This window comes from Anopheles funestus, chromosome 2RL, assembly GCF_943734845.2.
Source record: "Anopheles funestus chromosome 2RL, idAnoFuneDA-416_04, whole genome shotgun sequence".
NCBI lineage: Eukaryota > Metazoa > Arthropoda > Insecta > Diptera > Culicidae > Anopheles > Anopheles funestus.
This window is the reverse complement of record NC_064598.1, coordinates 18,373,998-18,392,727: the sequence shown is the minus strand read 5'-3', so window position 1 is coordinate 18,392,727 and position 18,730 is coordinate 18,373,998. Positions and strand designations below refer to the sequence as shown.

Here is an 18,730-nt window from a genome sequence, read left to right as displayed (position 1 = left end):
TCCTTAAGACCGCTTGCTACACGGCCGTTGATGTTTCTTTGCCAAGGATTCATTTAGCCTTCCAAGTGCATACGTGTCCTTGAAGCGTACGTTGTAATCAAGACGGTTGGTGGTTAATTTTGTTTTCTGTGCAACATAATGCATAATCGTTCAAATCCTTTTCCGTACGTGTTTTGCTTCATTTTCCTACAACAGAAACGTTGGCGCCTATCAAACGGCTGTGGCTGGTGAAATGAAACGCAGCTTGATTGATTAACGTGCCGGTGCGTGCTGAGAATGGAGCTGTCAAACTGAGTTGCGAAATGGACACATCGATGCATACGGCCAGAGGCGTTACAGTGTTTATGTTAAAAGGCATTATACGCGCATCCTTCCTTTCTTTGCATGCGATCGAGAGCGGGAAAACGCGATCGTTGGCAGTGTGGTGTGAAACCAAATTGGCTGGTGTTAATGTTTAATGTGCTGTGAAGATGAACGTATCCGGTCGGAATGGTTTACTCAGCTTTGTTCTACACGTTGCATGTGTAGGAAGCTTTTATTTTCATTAAAATATTTTTTTTTGAATTTTGATTAATATCAGTTTTATGTAATTATACCTTGAATCTTCTTCAGTCTGGTATTAATTTTTTTTTATTATATTATTAATTAAAATTTGCTTTAGTGTAGGGAGTATGAATTTATCGCTTGCTGTGTTGCAGATAAACAGCTTCCCGGCCACTGACACGCGAGAAATGCTGTCCGACCATCACGCCCTAACCGCTCGATCAGGGTTGTCAATTGGGTAGAATTGATGGCACAAATCGTGTATCCTGACAGGGAACGTTTTACAATGTAACGCCGCTACAAAGCACCAGTAACGTGGAGCTTTACAGTGGTAGACAAAATAATGTAATCCAGCTCATAAATTCATTCGAATTTTTCTTAATTTTTTGATTCTAATAAAATTTAAGACAATTTAGTATTTTTTATATAAAGTTCTAATTTGTCCTGAAAGGTGCAGTAACAAGGCAGCGAGTGGCAAAACAAGTGATTGTTATTAAATAAAATATATTATTTTAAAGCTCCTAGCCACACCGGTTAAAAGCTAGATTCAGAGAATCTAAACAACGTAATGGAAATCATATTAGGATGCAAATAAATTATTACAAAGCTTATATTTGATTTTAAAATACTTTTTAAACTTAAAAATCGAAGTCGAAAATACAAGATAAGATGGTCACTATACAACGCCCATTACTGTAGCAACATGATATGAACGATAAATTGAATTTTCCAAAGAATTCTTTAATATTACTACCTACCTACCTGCCTAATAACGAATATCCTTGATAAATAGAAATTAGTATAAATTAAGATAAATGTTTGATAGTTGGAAAACATTTCACAGCTTTAATTAAGATACTTCCCCTAAAAAACATTCCACCAAACTCTGACTCTGATTTAGCATGATTAAGCCTAATCATACTCCCATTTAATGGAATGATTTTGTTCTGTCTTCTTTTTTTTTGCTTTGTTCCACCCCTTTCTAAGAAAAGGGGTGTGCCGGGATCGTGATCATGACCATCATCAAGCATAGGGCATTTCCACCGCAAAGACGGTGACCATCTAATTCAGGGCATCGGGGGTTGATGCAAAGGTCACGATCGATGCCACCGATACCAAAAGGGCTGAAAGTGTTGGCTTCCCTTCCCTACCTTCGCCACCAACATCCTTTCCAGCAAAGATCGTTCCGCGGGATCGATTGAGATGGTTATTGCGATTTAAATGCTTCCGACAACGAAATGGGTTACAATTTTCCAACACTTATCGCACCGATCGGCACTGGTGTGCCGTTAAATCTAACACTTCCAGCCTGTTGCCGTTGTTGAGTATGTGTGTGTGCGGTATTACGGTTTTTGGGATCTGCCGTATCTTGAACGATTCGGATAAAAAGATTAAGGGAGAAAATTGAATCAACCCTATTCTCCTGCTTCAGCTGGAAAAGGTGTATACTAGTGTGTCGTCGTTAGAATGCTGCCCTAGAAATAAGCATGATCTGGTACAGTCTGCTGTCGCTCGAGGATATGCAACGGGAAGGAAAGTGGTGTTTGGTGGAATGGTAGGAAGAAAATTGCATACTTGCATGCATTGCTTGAAGATGCTAGTTACATCCCGGAAGGGAATTCTTCATACTGGCAGTTGATTCCGAATGTTTTAAGGGCATCATGTTACAATTATTAAAGTTAACTGCGTAAACGAATTTCATGCCTTGTAGCCGATGGTTACGACGACACGTGCGTTTACAAAACATTATTAAAATGTAATTTAAAATGATTAATTTACGCTACCACTCGAAATGCTGATAAATGTAAGCAATTATTAAATTATTTCAATTATGTACCTATCGTGCGTTTCTCTCCTTCCGAGCGTTTAAGTCTTTTCTTAAACAGAGAATGATACGACCCCAGCAATCGAAACCACTTATGTACAAAGCGTACCGTAAACAAAACCCGTCCATCCATCCGTCCATATTTCTGGTTGCATCGTGCTGTGTGAAGTAACATCTGTGGGCTGTGGATGCACTTACCGGAAGCCTTTTCGTTTTGCACGTTTTGCTCACCCAAACTGGCGATTACCTGACGTTAGTTACGGGAGGCAAATGCAACAAACTAACAAACGTATATCGGCATCAACACGACCAGACTGATTGTAATGCGTCTGGCATTGTGGCACGTAAACTATTGCAGCAGCTGCTGCTGCACTCGTAATTGGGGGGCTTTATGCTAGATTGATAATGCAACTACCCAGCTAAGAAAGGTAAATACCCCCAAGGAAACACAAATTATGGACGGATAAGATTTGGTGAGTGAACGAAACACAATATTTACGTAACGGGCCTTCCACCGAAGAAGTTGCCTTTTTGTTTGTCTAATCAAGCACACAAGCTAATTTATGATCACAGTCAATATGCTTGAGAAAATATGCCTAAAAAAAGTAATATTTTTGTAAGATTAAAATAAACTCCTTAAGAAAAGCTCTTTACAATCGGCTCTTTTGTGCGAATGATTGGCGCATTGTTGGCCACACAACGGTGAGGAATTTTGATCAGAATTTTCACCCAATCAGTGTGCAAAAAACCGCACCCAATTGCATTTCCCAAACACCCCCGCGGTCCAACGTACTTCGCATTTCTGGGTCACCGTGTGGCCGCCCGATTAATGGTCCGGCGATAACGGGAAATTTGTTTTCCACGGTGGAACAAGCGCTTTTTTTCCCTCCACACTGACCACCGGTTGAGCTAATTCTTGTCAGAATCCAAAATTTATCACCCAACCTCATTCTATTCTATTTGCGATGGAAGGAAATGGAGCATGGGGTGGGGGAGACATAGAAGAACGGACAAGACGGAAAAATGGGAAGCACACGAACGTCCACCAAACCATTATTCTTCCACGGGTCGATTTTATAGGTCGCACGCGGTTTTACCTTCCGGTCACACTTTACCCTGCCGGGAGGGACGCCAAAAAGGGCACGTTCCGGACGGAGATCGGTCGCATCGGTACCATTATTTGTAATCCATTATCATAAATTGCATTGTTCCGCATAAATTGCATTATGCACGCGTTCGGTCGCTGTCCGTTACAGGCGTTGGTCCGTTTGCAAAGGGTGGAAAAGCACTTTCGGCATAGTGTTGATGCAAATTTTATCGCAAACTGTACGGTATGTGTGTGTGTGTGTGTGTGTACCAATGCCACCCATGACCCATGAACATAGTTGGGTCAAACAAATTCGGACGGTGTGGGTGTGCAACAATGTAGTGTTTTGACCCGAACGATGACCGTCATACGTGTATGGTGATTGTTCTGAGATTCGTTAGGAAACTTTAGCTTGGAGAGTTCATGTATATAAACATAGTAAGTTTGGCATTTTATGGTCTATTTTAATAGCCAAATTGAACATTAGAGCAACAAAGTTATTTATAATATTTGGTAAACGAAATAATTTTGAGGATTTCCCATAGCTTTGTGCTTTTGATTCCCGAATTGTCATGGTTTCAGTTCTTAGTTTATAGTTTCTTAGTTTCTTTATATTTGACCGTTAAATTGAACCTGATTGGAAACTTTCGTTAATTGTCACAGGTGATAAATTCTGGTTTATTCGAAAATTTTTGTTGTCCACATCTAACTGGGTTTTTCAACTCCCGATTGATTCATGACTCTATTCCGGAAGTCCCATCACTAGTCCAGGGTGTTTTTAATAATAAAAATGGCATTCTCAACTGGAAGTTCTACAAATTTACAATAATTAGAATTTAATTACTGTAGAAATTACAAATTTCAGGAGGTAATTTATTTTTTTCATTGCTAATTTTGTGCTTAGTTTAAGCAGCACTGAAAGCTGAACGGTTAGTATTGTACTAACGGAAAGATTAAAATAAAATAAGAGAATAATTCCATGTTAACACACAGCAATAATAAAATCGCAAGCATGCATTTAGATATATGAAAACATCCCTAATATCATTAATCAAATGATTTCACGCAACTCACTGTATTAGCACCGCCATGCCATGCCAGTTCCAATAATTACACCTAAAACCCCTCGTTTCCGTACGTAGCCCTGGATCGCAACCCTGTCAATGTTGCTTAACGCAAACATACGCAAGAAGTGTTACACAAATAAACATGCCGCAACAGTCAACCCATCATCCGTCTGCTGACTATGACATTGTAAATTGAACCCCCGGAGGAGAAAGTTTTCCACGCTTCTTAAAGCAAAGGGCAAAGAAAAACAAAACACTAAGACGATATGTTAGTCTCGATGAACGAGTGATCACTCGTACCACACCTTCGATCATTCGATCGATTTCAATCCTTGCGATGACAACGATTTGATCACGGCAGTAATAAAAAGAGGGAAACGGTCAAACCGATTTACGCTGACAGTGTACCGAGAAATGCGCCACTCGTCTCTGTCAGCGTTCGTTTATTTATCGTACATCTAACCTTCCCGATAGAGGCCGCTTTTTTGCAACAACAAAAAAAAATGCTGTTGCGAAATCAATCTTCATCGATCGACATTTCTCCACGCATCGGCCAGAGCTCGTAATAATGGAGATGCTTTTTCACTTTCGCTTTCGTCGCTCGCTTGTTGAACGTTTTGTGCCTTTGGTTCTTTAGCTTCGATGCGTGTAGGTTTTTGAATTGTATGGGGAGGGGAGGATTTCGTTGTCTGCCGAGTTCATCGTTTGCAGCCGTGCTGTTAGAAGTCATTCCTTCCAGAGACATGGGGTCAGTGCTTTTCCCCGTCGAAGAATCATCAAGATATGATTTGCCTTTAGTCGCTGCATCCCGAACCGAAACAAAAAATATTCTCATCATTAGCATCGGACCCTTGGTGTACGACCTGAAAGCTATCCCGCTTCGGGCGAAAACCTGCAAAAGCTTTTAAGCGCTCTGTGGCTGATGACTTATTCATCGCCGTTCACTGCGGCATACGTCGTTCCGTGTCGGTCAACGGATCGTGTAGGAGGAGCAGTTCGGAAACAAAGAACTGATCAGCACAACAACAAAACGCACCTGATCGGCTCGATGATTTGTTATTGTGCATTGAACGATCGAACGGTGGATTGTTATTCGAGATCGGGGTTTTTATATTTTATTATCGCTAACCCCAAACAGAAGACGCCTGAACCAAAGATGGTACGATTTTATGTGGCCCGGGTACATTACCGTCCTGCACAACCGTTTTGTTTTGCTACCTTTTTCACGATGAAGGTCACACGCGAAGGTCATAGAACTTACTCTATCAGAGTGAAGCGTTGACGCAATCGGCTACTTGCAAGATCGCACAGCAAAGAAGGTTCCCCTTTACTGGTTTACTGGGCAGTTCAATTTATGCCTGCAAGGCCAAACACACATTTGTCGTAACCATCGATATAACGCTTATAATTCCAACCATTCAATCGACGAGGACACATCAACATTGAAGACACACGAGCCGTGTGTTTTGCGTGTCTCGCGTCGAAAAGGGCTTCACGCTTCACGAAACCATCGATATGGATTTCAGGTCAGTTGATTTCGACGGGAAATAAGTGGTGTTGTTGGAAAAATTGAAAATTGATTCCAAATTAATAAGCACCAAACCTAAGGCGGGATGGGACGATGAGTGTCTCATTAGACGTGGTCCAATTACTACTTTTCGCTCGTGACACACGAATTCGAAGTGTGTATTTGATAGATGGTATAGTATTTTGGCCGTTTTTTTTCTTTCTTTCTTTCTGGCCACATTTTACCAAAAAACCACTTCTCATTCGAAACCGAACGACACCTTGGTGATGGTTGGAAATTCCTGCACGAAATAGGTTCACCTACAAGTGAAAAGTTTTGGTGGTGGAAGAAGCAAAACTTCGTATCATCTGTAAGCGAAGCCTTACCCTTCACGTACAGACGCCGGTTTGCAAATTTTAGGTCAAACCACAATACGACCATCGGTACTACCGATGAAACGGGGAAAGTAATAACAAAATTTCCACTTTTTCTTCTCAAGTATCTGGCCAACGGGGGGAAAGGCAGATTTCAAACCCCTCTCGATGATACTTCAACATAACGTTTGAACAAGTGTGTTCCAGATTTGGGGTTTTTTGTTGTTGTGCTTTAAATTTTTGGAAAGGTTAGATCGCAAGATTGCATTCTAAGGCACGGAGCCTCTATATGGAAAATTAATTTTAATTCAGGCGGTATTTACGTGGTTTTGTTTAATTAAAAGCTTTTTTGGCCCCTAAAACACATTTTTGTGATATTATTTTTCAAATTTTAAAAATTAAATAAAATTCCCATTTAAGGGTTCGTCGCTTTTAAGTTGAAGTCTTTTGATTCTATCCCAAATTCACTGAGCGTAGCTTTTTGAGTCTTGCAATTTTAAATATCTATTTAAACGCTTAAATCTACGCTGCTTCTGGCATCGAATAGTCACTTTTGCACCTTCCGCCCTAAACTTTCGCCACCTAATGCTAGACCGCTTCCTATATTAAAAAAAACTCATTAATAACACTGTCCGAGCAATCGAAGTTTCATCGCATAACAGCTCATAAAGCTGTCACACGAAGCAGGAGGGTTTGTACAATTTGTTATTACATTTTAACGAGCCCCTCATCCCTAACTGTTGGCAAATTGTGTTCTTCCCCTCTCCCTCTCTCTCTCTCCGGCTGCCCGAAACGGATGGCTTCCCTTCGCCCAATGCAGCGCACGGAAGAACGCTCCGTACAGTTGGCTGTCCGTGTGCACAAAACGTTGGAACTGGCGGACGACAAATTCTACGTTATCACATGTGGCAAAACAGGATTCGCTAGGTAAGTATGCGGGATGCGTTTGGGTACAGGAATGCGTATTGCTTTACGCGTCCGAATGTAGAAAAGAAAAACATTTGCCATTGTGACGGTGCAGTTTTTTCGCAGCAAACAACCGGGACGATCATTTCAGCAAGAGCAATCGAGCGTGGTGTAATATAAGTGATATTACGCCACCCGGGCCACGATTAGTGCTAATGAGATAGAAACGTGTCATGATCGTTCTAGGCGTCACACATGCGTACGATTTACACACTGCTCCAACGTTTCCCGTCGCGATGGGTGTGTGTGTGTTTGTGTATCGAACGTAGTAAGAGTAGACACTTTAGTAGGTGTAAAATTTATGGACGTTCTGCAAAAAAACCGTCGACCCTGTTCGATCACACTTCGGCATCGGAATTGGCATCGTAACCGGACGTGTGTACGGGCGAACAATCCGTGACAGTGGCCTTCATGAATATTGCAGCAAACGGTGGATGTGCTTGAAGGCAACCTCCACAATCAATCGTGGCAATGGCAGGGTGGGAGGGTTACGCAAAATGGAAACGCTCATGATCCTGTCCTTATTGAGTGGCATATCGCTGTGTATGCCGTACGCTTGCCGTACGATTCCGATGCATGATTATTTCCTAATGTCTTCATCGATCACTGCCTATTGCGTGGGATGAGAATGAAGAATCTTGCTAGCACAATTTAAGGATTAATACAGCTGCTTGCTAATGTATTGTTTCACCTTACTAATACCGTCCTCGGCAGGGATGATAGCGGTGCGGTAGCATTGAAATTCCTCGACAGTACTGGACGGCGTGTTCGGGAAACGGTTTACAACCGGGAGTACACGATCAAGGCGGAAGTGACCAATCCCAATGGTACGTACGGCATTCGGGTAAAGAATTGCTTTGCTTTCAACAAGAAAAACATGTCCGTGGCACTGATCGACGAGCGGGGGTAAGAATTTGTTTTTCTTCATGAATTTAAAACAGAGAATTCAACTGATTTTTTTTGTTTCTACTTAATTCCTTAATCCAGCTGCCCGTTGAAAAATGACACGATGACACGGTTCCGTACGAGTGAAGATGGTACCAGCGCTACGGCACAGATTATGTCGATGTTTAAATTTTCCGAAGGCTCGGAAGTACACTTCCAGTGCGATGTGGTCCAGTGTAATGGGCGGTGTCCCGAGCTGGACGAAGCAATATGTACCGGCGATGCGAATGCGTTCGTCAAATCGGCCCGCTCCTTAGGTACGGTCGACGATGGAATGTTGCTGGCGGCCACCACCGTTTTTGTGATCGATCCTGCCTTTGCACCTGGTAAGATGTTGTTAAACGAATTTATCTGTGAAGCTTATTTTAAAACGTTCTAAACTTGTTTTTTTTTCTTTCGGCAACAGTTATTTCAGCGATCTGTGACGACACTGGAATACGTCCACACTGGCTATTATGGCTGACGATCGCACTTGGCGTGCTGTTTTTGATCATGCTGCTGATGAACATTTTCCTCTGTACGGCCATGAGCTGCAGCTGTGCACAGACTGAGGTAAGCTGGGTACAGCGACGGAAGAACCGTTTTCCAAAAAAAACATACATTTTCCACCAAAAACCTCCTCTTTTTTCTCTCTGAACAGATCATCGAAAAGGAACCGTCAATCATCGAAGAGTACGATCCGTACCGAAGTTGGCACGGGTCACAGTACGGATCGCGTTACTCGCTGCATGGTGGCCGTGAGGGTGGCCACAACAAGGGCTACACGAGCGGTGGCAGTACGATCCACTCCAACCGATCGCTGCCCATCGATTCGGACCATTACGCGATCGTACACAGCCGGCCCGGTTCACGCCATTCCGGACTGCACGGACATCGGCCACGCGGCCCACCGAGCAATATGTAAAGAATGCATTAGTGTAGGGAAAAAATCGACCACTTGCCCCCAAAATCGATTATATGGTTGCCTTCTTTAACCATGTTTTTTTTTTGTTTGTCTCAACCTTATGAATATGAGGATCGATGGTTTAAATGAAGATGCGGAAGCATCGAAATTGCGCACAGAGAAATTGTACATAACCGAACGTGCGTATATGCCAATGGTGTGTGTGTATGTTTTAATCTTAATCAACCTACACTCTCCGGTACTCCGGGAGCACAATCAGAGTAATCGATCATCCTCTGTCCAATCGAACAAATAATGCGAACGAAAGATTTCAAGTTCTACGTAAGTGTGTAATAGCATACGGGCAATCGGCGGAAAGCGATGCAAATGAAATGGTCTTAACTTAACTTATACACAAACCCGGTACGCATCAATACCATCTGGCGCATTTGTTGTTTAATATTCCCAACTTATATGTACCGACAATCGGACCACCAGCCGAAGACTGACAAATGCCATGTAAACGTACGTCTTTCTGCTGGATTTTTTTTTTTCATTACCTATCAACTACAGAACAAAAAAAAAGCGATGCAGCAAGCAAATTATTAGCACACAGGGACTAAAAGCTGTTGATTTAATTACCACTAGCACTGGGAAATAAAACACGTATCGCCACCGTAACAAGAGTAAGTCGATCGAAAGTGTAAAAGTTACTTTAAACAATTAAAAAAAACCATAGGTAATAACTAGTGAAACTAGCTGTAGTGGAGGAACAGGAACAGGAGAAGCAGCAAGTAATGAGTAGATTAATAAAGTTTAACCATTCACGAAATGACGATTATTCAATAGGCGCGCGCATGTGTTTGAAACATTCTGCAGCATAAGTATCAATACAAGACAAGAATAAGTGAGACGGTATTTGCTTTTAAAAACTTGTAAATTTTCACATAAGACAGAATAGTTAATAAAAGTACATACTAATACGATAAAAACAAATTAAAATAATTTCTCCGTGTTTTACTACAATACACGCTAGTAAAAGCTTAATCATATTCGAATAACGTCACTGTTATGGGAAGTATGAAAACTGGTTTTTATTTTTATTTACTACTGTAATATTATGACTTACTGCATTAGGTTTACGATTCGCAGTATCGATAACAGATCGCACACACTTGTTATCGATGAGTTTTGCCTATCGCTTCTAATCATTCTTAGCATCTATCTTACGATGTAAACTACACGCCTACAAGCAATACGGTTGTGTAAGCTGTACAATTCGACGTAGCAATTATATGTGTACCGTGTAAAAATGAATCATATGAGCTAGAGATTAATCGTACAATTTTGTTGGTTTTATGCTTCGAACAGTTGGATTCAAAGCAAAACAGATTCTGCATTTTGCAGATAGAAAAAAAAACACATTACAAATTGCATTTATGAACTGCAGAAAGTCACTTCGCTTCGCCACAGAAAGCTTTATAGCATGACAATATGAACTCCCAGGGGCAACAGTACAACGTCGATTATCTGAACTCGCAAGAACAGAATGCATTGTTTGAAACGTTTGGACCCTCAGCTAAGAAATCAGCATTTGGTTTACAATTAAATTCAATTCATTAAAAAAAACTTCTTTAGGACTAAATATTATCTGAATTGCCAAAAGTTCCCCTAACCGAATTCCTGCCTATGAGATTTTGACTTGGGCAGCCTTAATCAAAACCATTCGAGCTACACAGCTTGCGAAATGTTAAGACACGGTCCCTAAAGACAGGTTCAAATGTGGTAAACCATGGGTAAAATTAATAATTTCAATTGCGATTACACTTGCAACAGGTACGATCTGTGCTTTTCGTATAACCGGAGTAGTACTGTGCTTGCAAACTAAAAATCGGAAGAACTAATGCCGAGATATATTTCTTCCTGTACTTTTAAAACGCTTCGCATAATACGATCAATTATCATCGGGATTGGACGCCCGGAACGTGATCTGAATGCTCTTTGACGAACGATCGATGGAGGTCTTGCGTCGACTGATACTTTCCGAATCTTCGTCCATTTCCATAACGGATGCGCCTTCCTCCATGTTGTCCGATGACAACAGCCGTATGGGTTTCGACTCTTCCGAAGGAACATCCCGCCGTTCAATCGTATCTACGACTGTGAGTAAGAAAATCAATTAAAATGGCTCTCTATTTTAACACACACACACCCCACACACCGTACTTACCATGCTTATGGTCTGTGTTATGAATCGTAATTTTAAATCTTGATACCATCGATGCTGGTAAGGCAGGCCCTTCGGGCACTTCAAGCTGTTCGTCCTGCTCGTAGTGATACGAACTGTGCGGATCATCGTCCTCTTCATCTTCGTCCATCTTTGATCGATCATGCTTTGAACCGCCACCGATGCTTTCATCGAAATTGGCAGAGGACTTTACCCGATCGTAACCACCGGCATTGGAACGATCCTTTGCATCGTGTTCCTCCAGCGACTTGATGTCAGCTCTGAACCGTGCTTCAACCGCTTCAATGCTTTCCATCACTTCTTGTCGCTTTTCTTCCATTATTTCTGAAAATAAGACAATTTTTAGAAATTCTCACTGCTCGCATGAACACCACCACCCTTCACTTACTTTGTTGCTCCTGCTGGCAATCGGCCAATTTCTTTTCCATGGCAGCATTCATCCGCTTTGGTAGGTAATAAATCGGTGGGTTTGTTTTTGTTTTAATAAAATTCTGCAGCGGTCGTTTCGAGTTTTCCCACGTTTCCAGCGCTTTCAGCATGGTCACCTTCGTTTCCAGTGCACGGATTTCCAGCTGTTGCCGTTTGCGATCCGTGAACAGGCATTGCTTCTCCTTGAGCATGTTTTCCCGTTCCATTTTTTCCTGCTCCTCTAGCTTCTTCTCAATCATTGCTTTCTTCTCCTCTTTGGATTTCAGTTTCGACTCCTCCTGTGAGAACTTTTGCAGCGTACCCAACAGTGAACCGAAGATGCGACGATTACGAGCGCGGGACCGTTCGTCCGATCCTTGTGCCGCCACAATGTCCTCCTTGGAGGGTTGCTCCTTGATAACGCGGGAAAAAATTCGAGGCTTCTCGTAGTCCACATCACGATTCGGAGGTCCCGATAGGCGACTGAAAACGGACTTAGTTTCTCCTATGGCACGCCGTTTGGCTGGATTCTGGCCCAGGTCTGGGTATGCTCTACCGTGGTCCCGGCGCGGTCCCATCCCATGAGGTGAATCGAACCCGACTGAGCTTCGCTTGCGGGAATCGTACATGTCTTTCACGATGGGACTTTTTTTGTTTCCCCCATTCGGGGTATACGGTCCGGTAGCATCATCCCGACCGTTGTTGTTGTATTGTTCCGTGTTGGCCGGATCGCGTCCAAATATTCTCCGAATGTTATCATTTAGGCCCTTCAGGTTACATCTTGCACGGTCCAGCTCCTGCTGTAAATCGTTGTACCCCTTCATAATCTCCATTGCCATCGTGACCGGTTCCGGGTTGGTAGTAATCACACTTTAATACACCGTTTTCGCTTCGTTAAACAAATTTTCACGTTTATTTCCTCTAGAAAACATTAGTTAAACAATTTGTTTCTTTTTTGGTTATCTTTTCGTTCTTTTCTAATTTTACACATTGACATTTGGTGCCGCAGCGCCAATTAATCACGTAGTGGACAAATTGCATACTACATTATGCTGATCAGCAGGACAACATTTAAATTCAATGCAGCACGCAAACATTTAGAGAATTTACACTTTTACGCTCCAAGACAGCAAACCAGTTTGTCCGGGAAAAGTTTATTTTCTTTTTTCACAATTTTCCTGCATTTAAAACATGGCAAAAAAGGGCGCATATTTTAGCACGCTGATGATTTTTTTTGCACAAGTTCCCGACCCATTGTGCGAATGGGATGTGTCACTCTTCAATTAGCTCACAACAACAATCCTGCTGTCAAATGCATTAGCATCGGCAGCGCGGTGTGTTGGCAAAGAAAATCGCAAACCCTTCTGCAATCGACGAAAATCGCGAGTTGATCAACTATTTGAATGAAAGTGTGGCGTTTCAAAGATAACAGATCATGAGCAATTTACCGAACGTGGCACAGCTAACGCTGGAAGAGAATCACAGCAACGTGGCCGAAAATACGGCTGCCTCAGTCGACGAAGATGTGGTTGATCCGTGGACTGTAACTAGCACATCCGATGCAGGAATCGATTACGATAAGTTGATAAGTACGTACGAACGGGGTTGTGGAACGTCGCTACAAATCGCTTCATTCATTTACTCTTTTTGCCTTTACAATGTACAGAACGTTTCGGATGCTCACATATCGATGCGACCCTGATTGAGCGGCTGGAAAAGGTCGCAGGAAAACCGGTTCACCATCTGATCCGTCGTGGTATATTCTTTTCGCACCGTGACCTACACACGTTACTGAATGCAGTGGAAACGGGCAAAAAGTTTTATTTGTACACCGGCCGTGGACCGTCGTCCGATTCCATGCATTTAGGTCATCTGGTGCCATTTATCGTGACGAAGTAAGTGGGGGAACGCAAGGAAGGGTTGGATAATGGATGATGCAAACGTACCGTTTCATTGCAGATGGCTCCAAGAGGCGTTTGATGTTCCGTTGGTGATTCAACTGACCGATGATGAGAAAACATTGTGGAAAGATTTGACGGTCGAGCAATCGATGCGAATGGCACGAGAGAACGCAAAAGATATCATTGCGATCGGGTTCGATCCGAGCAAAACGTTTATCTTTTCCAACCTCGAGTTTATGGGTCAATGTCCAGAGTTCTATCAGAACATCATACGCATCCAGAAGTGTGTGACATTTAACCAGGTGAAGGGCATCTTCGGTTTTGGAGATTCGGACGTAATAGGAAAGATTGGGTTTCCGGCGGCACAAGCCGCTCCTGCATTCTCTACAACGTTCCCTTTCATCTTCGGTGTGGATAAGCTGCCCGTACTGATTCCCTGTGCAATCGATCAAGATCCTTACTTCCGCATGACGCGTGACGTATCGCCAAGGTTAGGCTTCCCGAAACCTGCCCTAATCCATTCGAGTTTCTTCCCCGCTTTGCAAGGAGCCCGAACGAAAATGTCGGCGAGCGATACGAATTCGGCCGTTTTCCTTACCGATACCGCGAAGCAAATCAAAACGAAGATCAACAAACATGCTTTCTCTGGCGGACGGCCAACGCTCGAGGAACACCGGGAGCTTGGTGGTAACACAGACATTGACGTAAGCTTCCAGCTGCTACGTTTCTTCCTCGAGGATGATGCCGAGCTGGAGCGTATCCGTGTGGCCTACGGAAAGGGGGAACTGCTTAGCGGTGAAATTAAAAAGATCGCGATCGATACGCTACAACCGATCGTAACCGAGCATCAGGACCGACGGAAGGAAGTAACCGAAGAGGTGCTCAATCTGTTCCTTACACCGAGAAAGCTTAACTACGATTTCACCGTAAAGGTATCCGGTGACAGCGCAAACGGTCCCGTCACGGGTGGAAAGAAAAAGGGCAAAGATAAGAAGGCGCCCAAGCAAAATTAGCTAACGATCACGATACACAGGGCGGTATCGGGCAAGCAATTATCGGTACTTTAGAGGATTATGATAGGCGGCGTTACGTCGCCCATCCTTCCCACGTTCGGCAACAGTGCTTCGATTGAATATGTTTAAATCATCAATCATAAACGGACGCAGTGAATCACCAATCAGTCGCGAATTAATCTTTCATAGTGGTGGACATTTATTTATTATATTTATAGCCACGTTGTTGCTTAGCTTTTTGCAAGTGAGAAAAAGTTGCACGGCAATGAATAAAGTTCAGATTCGAAATTAAAGAATTGTGTTCCATCACTGGTATTTATTTTAGTAACCGAATGTTTTTGCATATCATAAACGAATATAAAATTATGCGAAATAAATAAAATATATAAACAGTTAACATGAAAATACTAAATGATTAACAAACTTTTTTAGTTTTCTTTTTAGACTTGCGTTGAACTCTTTTCATCCATTCCCTATACTTTGCGGTGGTTCGGGAATAATATCAATCATAAACGCGATGAATGACTGTAATCGATGAGCAATGTTACGAGGCAAAAGTATTGGAAATCCCGTAGAAAAACCATGTATAACTTTACTTTGAAGATTTGCAGTCGGTGGGCTACATAAACTGATACGATGAAGAAAATAGCCACAAAAGAAGATAACAACAATTTGAATTGATTCAACGAGTTAACGGACTTTTGATTAGGACTATGACGAAGCAAGATGCCGCGCTGAGAAAGGACATCTCGAAGAGACACGAAAGATTTCCTCTAGCAAGCAATTACTTGTCAATGACCCACTGACCAAGGATCGGATCAAAGTTACCAGGAAAAAGACTTAGAAACTACAAAGAGGGAATCCATATTCTTCAAACGAGTTATACTGTAAAAAGGAAACATGTTTTCATCTTACAAAAAAAACATCAACAAAATATACAATTTAAAAGCGTGCAACTAGCGGTAATAAAGTTACGCATACATATACGCTTCATGCTCTCTATCCACTGTCACCAACAAGCAGTCGGCAGCAGTCAATGAAACACGTGTAAAAGTGACCTGTTCTTCCTTGTCGCCTTCCCAAATGAAAGAAGATAAATGATCTTCAAGCAAGGTGAACAAAAGAATCCTCCGACCCGTCGGACCCAACGGCATAGCGATGCTGCTGCTCTACATTGATCTACGCATCGTTCTACCGCGCTAACGCTAAAACGAAACGATGAAAACCTCACGCTGAAAACACTTGTGCACACAAACTCACACATAAAACTCCTTCGGCCGATGATGATCAAATCATCTACCGAGCCGAGTATAACCTTCCTCACAAAAAGGGGGAAAGAGCTATTGATGAAGAAAAACTGGAAAACAGTTCGCGCTTCGTACGCTAAGAGTTTGCGTGGAAAACGTGGTAGCATATAATAATACCGAAACAGTGGAAATAAATAAAACACGGGACAACATTATCATGTCGATTTATGTCTGAATAGGATCCTCGGGACAAGAGCGAAGATGAAGAGCTAATGTGACGATCAACGAGCGTTAGTGTCGTTCGACATGTCGTATGAAACGTTTCTTTAATGGCAGACGGAAGTTCTAGCGTGTGGTACAAGTGCTTTAGATAAAATTCGCGGTCGCATTTCATCTGAGACATGTTGTTGCTGATTGTGGTTCCAGAGCAGAATGATACGCTGGCTAATGTTAAGGGATAGATAAGGTGTGCAATGTGCATACAAAAACGGCAACCGTTTCCGTATGCAAATTAGAAAAAAAAACACACAAACACATTTAGTGCAAATATTGTGCAGTTCCATTTCATACAGAACAGGGCTTACAAAGTGTCGAATGCATAATGAATATAGCCGATCTCATTCCAATCGATCTTTCGAACGATCGTGAATATCCGTCCGTGTGCAGTTCGCCGTTGATCACTGGCAGCGATGTGGCGCACCGGACGATAGATGTTCCGTCCTCCATTAGCTACATCCACGTACCTACGCCAACGTTCGCCACGTTTGCTGCTCCAGTGCCCGCCACACTGCCGGCGATCTTTCCCTCCACAACGTTCGAACGACGTTACCCGACGAGACGTACCACGAATCTTGGCGCTACGACCACCACACTTTACTCCGTGCCGATAGCTTCACCACCGGTACAAGTGCTAGCAACCGGGCACGATGACCATGGTGACCCGAGCGGGACCAACACCATACCGGTCAGTGTGCTTAAACTGACGCCACCACGATCGTCTCCACCTGCCACGTTGCTACAGGCGAACGATGTGCACCGTTCGCCGACACCCGTGTTTGCGATGGATTTTACCCGCATCAGCAGTACCGCGACAGGGGACGATAGTGACCGTTTGGTGAAGAACGTGGTGCTATCGTTTGCCAGCAGTTCCAAGGAACCCGAACATATCTTAACGGAGGGTGGATATTCTTGCGGTGGGCAAAGCCTAACCACCATGACGACACCTTCGTCCAATTCTTCCTCATCGTCTGTGGCGGATGTACTGAACCATTGTGACGTTAGTCTCTGGAGGAAGCGAGCACTGGAGATTGAAAAAGGTAAGACAGCATCCAGATCACCTCAGGGAGCATTACCAACGGAACACGTGCTGTTATGTTTTAGATTACAAAAAATCCGCATGTGATCGCGAACGGACAAGGATGCGTGATATGAACCGTGCGTTCGATATGTTACGCTCGAAACTACCCAACAAGAAACCGTCCGGGAAGAAGTACTCCAAGATCGAGTGTTTAAGGTAAGCAACACTGTTCACCAACGATGAAGGCGGTTCTTCTTTTTGTGCTTATCAATTCCCTAAAATCCTACAGAGTCGCAATACAGTACATCAGGCACTTAAGGCGAGAACTAGAATATCCTACCACACCGTCACCGGAACCGCACGAGTATACGTACGAGGTGGTTACACCGTTCAATCACATCCCACCGCCGTCGGGTACCTACGTTGGGTTGGACACGAACAACAACAGTTTGCCGATTGTTTCGGCCCATTCCTTTACCGTGGTTACACCACCGAGACCATCGGCACCGCAGCCTATTATGCCGGCGTTACCCACACCACAGCCACCGGTTCCACCTGCTGTAGCACACAACCATCAGTGGTACATAGCGAACAGTGCCGATGGGTACAGTTACTATTATCTTCCATAGCACCTTTGGGGGTTTTTTTAAGTAATTGTTTGTAATGTTAAATCCTTAAAATATAGCTTGCTAGAAGTAATGATGCATCCAAAGATCACATTGAAGTCAATGGAAAGAATTGTAGTTGAAATGATGCAGATCATATCCGGCCATGTAACAACTCTTCTATGTATAGATCTGTTGTCTACGTAACTGAGAGTACGGGAGAGTACTCTAGATGAATCCGACGATCTACGATTTTTACATGTATCAGCTCGAAAGTGCTTATCGATCGGGAAATAGACCATCGGGACGGGAAGAATTTATACTCAACGCAACGAAAGCCAAGCAGTGATGGTAAGTAGCAAAGAGCACTCATATATAAATTAATTTTAAATTTTCAGTTATTAAATTTCAGGCTACAAACTGTTTAAAAAAATATCATATAAAATACTGACTGAAATATATCAATAATAGCTAAAAGAAATGAAATGAAAAACATGCACGATAACAAGCGACGAACGGCATAACAAAACTATAAATGAAAAGACTCCAGTATAAGTCGCTGAAATTAAGCTGAGAATGCATGAAAATTAAAAAAAGAATAATTAACAATTTAAAATTAAATGAACAAAAATGAAAAGAGATTAGCGATTAAAACGTAGCAACAGAAAACATTACTGTTAATGAATGTTTCTTGCATTAATATACTGCATTTTTAATTCTGTGACGCAGGTTTTCATCTTAAATATAATTTGCATTAACATTCTAAAGCGATTCAAAGAAGTCATGATTATTTTAAAGTAAATTATACCTTTTT

The 18,730-nt window shown here is 42.5% G+C and overlaps 4 protein-coding genes across 6 annotated transcripts in view; 3 read left to right on the top strand and 1 right to left on the bottom strand.

Moving 5' to 3' along the window:
- LOC125762497 (uncharacterized) overlaps positions 1 to 9,627 on the top strand; it is a 40,158-nt gene extending 30,531 nt beyond the window's left edge. For all 3 annotated transcript variants that reach the window (XM_049424655.1, XM_049424653.1, XM_049424654.1), the window contains exons 4-8: positions 7,224 to 7,330; positions 8,084 to 8,275; positions 8,357 to 8,640; positions 8,721 to 8,866; positions 8,955 to 9,627. In XM_049424655.1, the coding sequence (XP_049280612.1) occupies positions 7,224 to 7,330; positions 8,084 to 8,275; positions 8,357 to 8,640; positions 8,721 to 8,866; positions 8,955 to 9,218 (993 nt within the window). In that variant the 3' untranslated portion in view covers positions 9,219 to 9,627. The remainder of the gene's footprint in view (positions 1 to 7,223; positions 7,331 to 8,083; positions 8,276 to 8,356; positions 8,641 to 8,720; positions 8,867 to 8,954) is intronic.
- Positions 9,628 to 10,266: 639 nt separating this feature from the next.
- Positions 10,267 to 13,036, bottom strand: LOC125762495 (pinin). The gene is made up of 3 exons (XM_049424650.1): positions 11,834 to 13,036; positions 11,428 to 11,769; positions 10,267 to 11,357 (listed from the first exon to the last, which is right to left on the bottom strand). Exons 1-3 carry the CDS (start codon positions 12,690 to 12,692, stop codon positions 11,152 to 11,154), a joined length of 1,407 nt encoding a protein of 468 aa, XP_049280607.1. The 5' UTR covers positions 12,693 to 13,036; the 3' UTR covers positions 10,267 to 11,151.
- A 111-nt stretch (positions 13,037 to 13,147) lies between these two features.
- On the top strand, positions 13,148 to 15,063 carry LOC125762498 (tryptophan--tRNA ligase, cytoplasmic). The gene is made up of 3 exons (XM_049424656.1): positions 13,148 to 13,442; positions 13,520 to 13,748; positions 13,813 to 15,063. The coding sequence occupies exons 1-3, from the start codon at positions 13,289 to 13,291 to the stop codon at positions 14,765 to 14,767; spliced, it is 1,338 nt and encodes a 445-aa protein (XP_049280613.1). The 5' UTR covers positions 13,148 to 13,288; the 3' UTR covers positions 14,768 to 15,063.
- An 82-nt stretch (positions 15,064 to 15,145) lies between these two features.
- On the top strand, positions 15,146 to 18,023 carry LOC125762500 (uncharacterized). The gene is made up of 3 exons (XM_049424660.1): positions 15,146 to 17,330; positions 17,395 to 17,527; positions 17,601 to 18,023. The coding sequence occupies exons 1-3, from the start codon at positions 16,616 to 16,618 to the stop codon at positions 17,938 to 17,940; spliced, it is 1,188 nt and encodes a 395-aa protein (XP_049280617.1). The 5' UTR covers positions 15,146 to 16,615; the 3' UTR covers positions 17,941 to 18,023.
- The last annotated feature ends 707 nt before the right edge of the window (positions 18,024 to 18,730 follow it).

What these genes read in the sequence shown, in the direction of transcription:
- LOC125762495 (XM_049424650.1), bottom strand. Translation starts at nt 12,692, where the DNA reads ATGGCAATGGAGATTATGAAGGGGTACAACGATTTACAGCAGGAGCTG. An exon ending in TTGCCAGCAGGAGCAACAAA is followed by an intron (nt 11,770 to 11,833) that starts GTAAGTGAAGGG and finishes TCTTATTTTCAG; the next exon opens with AAATAATGGAAGAAAAGCGA. An exon ending in TAACACAGACCATAAGCATG is followed by an intron (nt 11,358 to 11,427) that starts GTAAGTACGGTG and finishes TCTTACTCACAG; the next exon opens with TCGTAGATACGATTGAACGG.
- LOC125762498 (XM_049424656.1), top strand. Translation starts at nt 13,289, where the DNA reads ATGAGCAATTTACCGAACGTGGCACAGCTAACGCTGGAAGAGAATCAC. An exon ending in CGATTACGATAAGTTGATAA is followed by an intron (nt 13,443 to 13,519) that starts GTACGTACGAAC and finishes TACAATGTACAG; the next exon opens with AACGTTTCGGATGCTCACAT. An exon ending in GTGCCATTTATCGTGACGAA is followed by an intron (nt 13,749 to 13,812) that starts GTAAGTGGGGGA and finishes GTTTCATTGCAG; the next exon opens with ATGGCTCCAAGAGGCGTTTG.
- LOC125762500 (XM_049424660.1), top strand. Translation starts at nt 16,616, where the DNA reads ATGAATATAGCCGATCTCATTCCAATCGATCTTTCGAACGATCGTGAA. An exon ending in AGCACTGGAGATTGAAAAAG is followed by an intron (nt 17,331 to 17,394) that starts GTAAGACAGCAT and finishes GTTATGTTTTAG; the next exon opens with ATTACAAAAAATCCGCATGT. An exon ending in TCCAAGATCGAGTGTTTAAG is followed by an intron (nt 17,528 to 17,600) that starts GTAAGCAACACT and finishes AAAATCCTACAG; the next exon opens with AGTCGCAATACAGTACATCA.